This window comes from Phragmites australis, chromosome 7 (genome assembly GCF_958298935.1).
Source record: "Phragmites australis chromosome 7, lpPhrAust1.1, whole genome shotgun sequence".
NCBI lineage: Eukaryota > Viridiplantae > Streptophyta > Magnoliopsida > Poales > Poaceae > Phragmites > Phragmites australis.
The window spans coordinates 28,065,172-28,072,506 of NC_084927.1; the positions used below are offsets into that span (position 1 = coordinate 28,065,172).

At 43.7% G+C, this 7,335-nt stretch overlaps 1 protein-coding gene across 1 annotated transcript; it reads right to left on the bottom strand.

The window, feature by feature from the left end:
- Positions 1-1,131: 1,131 nt before the first annotated feature.
- Positions 1,132-6,974, bottom strand: LOC133924546 (uncharacterized). Its single transcript, XM_062370134.1, has 6 exons — positions 6,741-6,974; positions 4,803-4,931; positions 4,321-4,397; positions 2,427-4,178; positions 2,048-2,237; positions 1,132-1,964 (listed from the first exon to the last, which is right to left on the bottom strand). Exons 2-6 carry the CDS (start codon positions 4,873-4,875, stop codon positions 1,282-1,284), a joined length of 2,775 nt encoding a protein of 924 aa, XP_062226118.1. The 5' UTR covers positions 4,876-4,931; positions 6,741-6,974; the 3' UTR covers positions 1,132-1,281.
- Between the last annotated feature and the right edge of the window lie 361 nt (positions 6,975-7,335).

Consider the following 7,335-nt stretch of genomic DNA (forward strand, 5'->3'; position numbering starts at 1 on the left):
CTGACTCTCCAACACAGTCCAAACCTAAAATAGAACACAAGAACAAGAGGCACGAATCTGATGGAGAGACTTCTTTCTTTGTTCCATACCAATTAAGAGAAGACTCCCTGTCCTTTTTCTTTATGAATTCAACACAGATAACCGAGACTGAAATTTGATCAAATTTGATTGAAACTTGTTCTAATTTGATTGGGCCAGAATATATAAATTTTGTTCACCTCTGAAATTTCTAAAACATTAGTAAAATTTGGTTCCCTGGTTGACGGATATGGATATTATCCATTTCCATATCTGAATTCAAATCAATTCAGATATCCTCATTTGAATCCAAATCTCAAAAATGAATTCGGATACATCCATTTTAGTATCCGTTTTATAAACAAATACATATATCCATATTTACGTTTTGACAGATATAGATATTGAATAATTCAAATATCTACTATCTATTTTTCACCTCTAGCTTTGGGTGGCTTTCTAAAAAAGAGCTATGAGTGGCCCCCAACAAGCGAGTCATGTCACTGGATGTCAATAATATCGGATTTATATAGCTCAATGTGCAAAAACTTGATATAAACACCTAAAAATATACAAGTACAATTGCTGCTTGTACTAGTGTTGTCAAGAAAGTACTGCCTTTTTCAGTTTGGGAGAGGGAGACGCAGATGTTCAGAAGGAAGAACGGCATCTGCGGCTAGCAAGCAATGCACTCATTGCAGGCTTGCAGCTCTCTCCACTTTACGTTCGACGCAGGATCTATGCAGATGCAACAGTGTCGTATCAGCGTTCCTGTGGTGGGCTAGTTCGAGTAGGGCCCACCAGCAGAGGGGTCCCGACTCTCCAACCCGACAATGTCTGTACTCTCTTCTTTTTTCTTTTCTTTTTTTTTGCGAATGACAATGTCTGACTGTCTGTACTCGTGTTGCTGTAGCTGTTAAGGACTGCCTCTGAAGTCTGAACCGGGACTGAGAGGTCGCTCGCGCGGGCCCAATAGTTAGTCATGTACTAATATGCATCTATGCTCCCAAAGGTTAGTCATGTACTAATATGCGAGTTTTTTTTTGGGGGGGGGGGGGGGGTTCTGCAGGCGCCTTCTACAGAACAACATATTGAGAAGATTTGGCCAATTGGTATTCGACAATCTGTACTGCAAGGCATATGCAGAAGCAACTATGTGGACTTAAATACAAGATATGAAGATGCTCAAGAGTTCTTTCAGCACAACAATTTTAAGAGCAGTTCTCATACCCACAGCAATTGCTTCCTAAAGATTTGGTATTGTCATTGGCATCTCTTGCTGCGGAGAACAAATTGTGAATCATCCACAGCTTCTTTTACTAGTTCCTCGAACACCTCCCATTCAATCTGCTTTGCGATCCCATCCACTTCCCATCTCATTGACTTCACCCATCCTCTTCCTTCCACCTCCTGCTGCACAATTCTTTCCAGCATCGTTCCAGCATCGTTGTTCTCGTTCACCACAAACTTCCCTAATCCATAAAGCCAATCCCTCATATGGCATGGTACTTCTTGCCCCAAAGCTTGAGACAGGGTCTCCTTCCTTGCCATAGAGCGCACTTGTCCCCACGGATAGGTGCATAGTAAGGCATCCTGGCCAATCTCAATTAAGGACATATTTACACAATCAAAAAGAAGCTTTTGGTTCGACCTTCGCTCCCTTGACTTAGCAGCCTCCTCCTTGCGGTCCAATAACTTGTCGCACAATGCAGGATCCAGAGGACAATCAGGCAAGTACCAACCTGTGAAGACCATGCACAACTGCGGATCGTCTAACCCAGCAGATGATACTATCTTTTGTACAAAGGCAACACATTCTAATTCATCATCTACATTAGAGAGAGGGGTTAACTTTGTAGAACCAAGTAAAGGTGAAGGTGAGTTCATATCCTCCCATGATAATGAGCAGGCGACAGATTCAATTGCAGTAGATCGTAAGGCAACCCCTAAAGATATTATAGAAGATATATTAGTATACAAACAAGGGAGCAATAGCAAGCTCACAAGTCAAAATGAAAGCAAGACTTACTGTCATTGCTGCAAGTATTGCTTCTTGATGACTCAGGTTCATTAATGTTGCCATCTTCAAATGATGCATCAAGAACTGAAGTAGGACTAGGCTCATCTCGGATACCTTTAAGGCCTCCATCTGATCTTAATCCATCAAAATCTCCACTTGGACAATCAGAAGAAATAGGTACGTCAATGGAAACAACATCCTGCAGTATGTCTCCTCGTCAGTTTATTGAGGGTAACAAATGTGGAGAACAAAAACCAAATCTTTTACAGGTAAAATGGTTAAAAGGCCCAAAACTCATAGTCAGAGAGAAAATGATTGCAGTAACAATCAACACAACAGGAAAAAGAAAATTAAGGGCATACAGTAATAATTTGAGAGAAGAGCATACTTGGGAAGAACAGATTGTTTGAGTAGTACAATTATCATCTTTGTCCTCACAAAATGACATATTTTCATCAGCACCAATATTATGATCAGCCTCTAGTTTCATGCTGCCAAGGCAAGTGACTTCAACCTTCTCATCAGAGCTGGCAGATGATAGGGTGATTTTCTCTTTTGACTGCCTTTTACTTTTAGGGAAGAAAAAACTCGAAACTCTCCCTTTGAATGATGATTTTCCTTTATCTGACCTTGTAACCACCTTTGGTGGTGTTTTGCAGCTTTCAGAATTGGATGACAGGGCATTTGGTGCTATGTTATCGAACATTGCCGATGACACTGGGACAGATTTTGATCTTGCTAAATTCTTTGGGAAGCTCTGACCATTTTCTTCACCCTCTCTAAAAGTTGATATACACATAGCTTGCAGGGCCAACTCATTTTCTTTGTTACATGGCCGACTACTTGAAACAGAATCTGTGCCACCAACTTCTTTCTTGGCTTCTCGAAGGGAGAGCATCTCACCCAAAGTGCTTGAGCTTCTCGGCAATTGCATTCGTTCTTGGTTTATCTCATTATATGCTACTGATGCCCATCTCTCTGAAAGCCGTTTTTTGGCTTCCCTGATCACGGATGACTCAGGTGAATGTGATGTTCTGCTAAAAGTTGAGCCTGAGTAAGGACTGCTATATCTTTTGATGTGATCCCATGAATGCCGCAATACTGGACTAGCTATCTCCGAGTCACTTAGGTTACCACCTTCTTCATCGATGTAGTCAACTTCTGATCTACTGAAAGAACTTTCATCTCCACCATACCCATTTGAGTATACAGAAGATAACAGTGACTCATCCCGCTGATGTAGACCATCTGGCAGGTATTCGTCATCTTTTAAACCTCCATAAAAACCTATCTGTTCAATTAGCTGAGATGGAGCTGCTCGGGGTGTTAGCCTGGCCATTGTTCTACTAGGTTTGGCAGGGCTAGGCTTCAGGACCACAATCCTAGTTGGCTGGGAAAAGGTAACTTCTGCTGAATGAGATCTCCGGTGAGTCCTTGGCATCACATGTTCATTTTCTTCATTTGTTTGCTGTGTTCTGATTTCCCTTCTTCCCTCATTCTCAACAGATTTATTTGGTTTCAACACAGTAATACGCTTCGTCTGAGGTGATGCTGACTCTGTGTGAAGTCCGGCCAGCTGCTTTGAGAAAGTAGAGTTTGGTTCCTCAAGAAACTTAAGAAACAAATCTTTATTTGAACTTAAAACCTCAAGAGCTTCTTGAAACTCCTTTGAATGGAGGAGCTTCTCATCTGTGGCAAGGCGCTTTGCTTCCATGAATTTCTGGCGAACAATTTCCATCCTTATGCCCCTCTTGCTCCTTGAAGACATACTCCTAGGAAAAGTTTGATCCTGAAGATGGTAAGTTCTTAATGGCTCTTCACTGACTTCGTAGGCATCCTTAAATTCAACTGCTTCTTTGCGTCCTATGTGTATGTCCCGTGTTGACATGCTGGAGTAGTACTGATCTCGATGTAGCATGGGCCAATTTGTTTCTGCGAGGTTGTCATTTAAGTGGCTTTTCTTCAAATTTCTATTAGCAGAATGTAATGCTGGAACTTGACAAGGTAGATCATCTTCAAGTCCCATTAATCTGGCAACAACACTTGGTGACTTCTTCTTTGACTCCAATTCCTTTGCTAATACCATATTCATTGGAGATACATCTGATTTATTGCTTGACGAACTCCTGTTACTAGCTCCCTGCAGCAAGATTCATATTAGAGCACAGATAATGTATAACTTGGATGAAATTTTAGTAGGTTCTATCCTACTTTTATTTAATGGAAAATCACCCAGAGAAAATGGTAGATTAGACCAGTAGGGTACATGACATGATACTTACTACTTTATCCTCTACATAAACTTTAGCAGGATCCACAGTTCTCTTGACATCTTGCCTGCTTCTACGAGCCAGAGAGCCTGAAATATCAAAGCAAAAGGTACAGCCAATTTCAATTTTGAGATCAATCTCTTGCAAGTTTCAAAGAAGTAGCAAGAGGACCTCTGAATACTATTAATCTAAGAAGGGCAGAAAAAAAAAACAGAAGGAAAAGACAAGCAAAACATGTCATCGTCTAAAGGGAAAACGGCAAACATCATGCAAAGAAATCATACTCAACGCCAATGCCATCTAGTCCCATCCGAAAGAGGCCATCAACATTTGTACCAGAAAATCGCAAAAACTTGTATTTCTCCCACACCAAGTACCACTTCTAGAAAGGTATTATTTACCTCAAGTAGAACAGACAAGAAAATTCAGGATTAGCAGAGCATTGCATTTAACAGCTCTGCAACAAAAACACAAAGTGGAGGAATTTTATGTACCATCTCTAAGAGCTCGATCGGTGAGCATGTCCGTGCTAGCCATCCCTGCGCTGAGGTCAAACAAGTTGATCATTGCCTTCTTTTGATCAAAACCGCTGCCTCCGAGTATGGCAACATTGATACAGAGTCCTGAAAATATAGTTATGGTAAAAAAAGACATAAGTGCGATGACACGAAAAAAATGAAACATTACCAACCAGGTTTGTACCTGAGATCCACAAGGCCTATCAATCTAACTAAATCACAAGAACAATACAGTTAGTCGGTACCAATAACTGGTGGGTCAGTGCAGCCGTATAGGTAACCAAAGTGTGAAGAGTCTTGGAATGCTCTTAGGTCTTAGCATTTGAACTTCAATTCGAAAGTTTTAAATCCATAAATTTGAACCATTGGGGCAAGAGGGCAGATGAGATTACTGTAGCGAGATGCTGTCCTTGCAAGAAAACCTCAGCGCACACATGCCTAAGGCTGGACTTTTGCAGGCTTAAGCAGGCCATATTGTGCATGGAGAGCACAGTTCATAGCCCTGTTCTTGTTTTAAAACCAAAAGAAAGATAACTGGCACGCCCAGCGGAATGAAACGATGGGGACAGAGCAACACGAGGAAAGAAGGAAAAGTGGAATGTCGCAAAGATCAGGAGGTAACATAAAGCAAATGCACCAAGGGCTGTTGCATGGGAATAATTAGTTCAAATCCATGATTATGATCCAAAGGAATCTTGCAGCACGAAAGCCTTTTAAAGGCTGCACTTTTGGTCAGATAAACTGGTAAACAAAACTCCACAGCTCAAAGGTGAGAGAAGGTAAAAGGCGCTCAGCTTTGTGTTCCATGGATACCAAAACTCGAGCTGTTAACTTCAGATGCATCGACTAAGAACAAATATTAAAGAAAAAAAGAACAAAAATGTGAAACCGGTAGCGACAACTACAGAACTCTGCAGTGGACACAGTGAGAGTAACGAGATAGTACGTATGGGCTGCAAAGGAATCTTTGCAGTCGCACATTTTTTAAGACCCATTTCTCTCAGCAAATTTGATCGATGGAAAGAAAGAGAGAGACGATGATAAAAGCCGAGTAGATGTACAGAGACAAGGCAGAAAACTAAGAAGAATGAGGAGAACCCAGACGTATTGTATCGTACGCTCGAGTCCAAACGAAAACAGAGGCCGAAAGCAAGCCTGCAGTTCTCGCCGGGCAGGAGAAGGGAGAAACACCAAGAACTCGAAGCTTTCCACACGGAACACAGCTGAATCCGCCCAATTCAATCCGGCAATCGAGAGGTATTTCTACGAGCAACCACACGGACTACGGAGGCGGGAGTTTGGAGCCGGGTGGTACAGAGACACGCCAAGAGGGTAGGGAATCTTGCAGCTGAATAGCTCGAGCATTTAAACTGAACCCAGAGGACACCGCGAGCTGCACGGAGCAGGCAGGGACGGGACGCGCGTTCGAGCAATAAATTCTCGGGCACGGGAGCGGAAAGGGACGGGAGGAGCTGGCAAAAGTGGCGCCTTTACGCCGGCAGCGATGGGAATTCGGGTCTGCCAATCATAAACTCGGTTCAGATCTTCAGATCCTCCTTGGTGCAGAGACCGGACCCAAATTTCGCAGCCTGAACCCACAAAATGCAGCCTTCAATGACAAGCGTCTCACCTAGATAGGATTGCCCCCAACAAAATGTAGCACGCAAACAGGCAAATCTGCGGCCAAGGCTGAGCATCTAACACTCCAAAGCACAAATTTTGCTGGGAAAGTTTAGCAAACGTGAACGGGAACCAGATAAGGAAGAAAAAAAATCTAACAAAAAACGGCACGAAATCCTCAACAAGAAAAGAAAAGGGAGGTTTCCAGCCACCAGTATCCCCCCGTATTCCGGGCCTCCAGGGAGAGAGGGAGGGGAGTGGGAGAAGGAACAGGCGGAATTCGGAGGTGCTCACCTGCGGCGAGGAGGGGGCGAGCACTCGCCGGCGGGGAGCGCGGGGGGGACGGAGCAGTGGTAAGCGCTGCGACGCGGTGGCAGTTTGGTGGAATGGAATGGGATCGACTTCAACCCAACTCTTGTTTTGTTCTCCCCCGCTTGCGTTCCGTTCTCTTTGCTTCGGGTGTCCACCACTCCCTCCAGGCGTCCACTCTACCTCATGCCTCGCGTACGTGCATTGCGTGCGGGGAATGCAAAAAGTGGTGACGAACTGACGATGATGGGCGGGATGAGGATGGATGAAGAGTGATCAAGTGAGCTGAACTGCGGGGAAGAAACGGAACGGGAACATGAAGTACGGAGCACTGCACGATCAGACGTGACAAGGTGGGGAAATTGTACAAGGCGGGTCCTCCGTGGAGACCCTCGTCGCTGCTCGACACGTGTCTCCCGTGCGTAGCACACGCGCACACCGTCCGATCGCGACGTGAAGGACGTGGATGGGAGTCTCACGTGGATTATCTAAGAGCGGGTCTTATACAATTTCCATCCCTTTTTATGAGCTTCTACTTTCGTTTATCATACTGTTTTTTTTTTCTTCTGCTTTAGAAATC

Excerpts from the sequence above, each read along its gene's own strand:
- LOC133924546 (XM_062370134.1), bottom strand. The coding sequence starts at position 4,875 with ATGATCAACTTGTTTGACCTCAGCGCAGGGATGGCTAGCACGGACATG. Across the intron at positions 4,179-4,320 it reads TTTATGTAGAGGATAAAGTA|GGAGCTAGTAACAGGAGTTC; the intron begins GTAAGTATCATG and ends ATCTTGCTGCAG. Across the intron at positions 1,965-2,047 it reads CAATACTTGCAGCAATGACA|GGGTTGCCTTACGATCTACT; the intron begins GTAAGTCTTGCT and ends TAATATCTTTAG.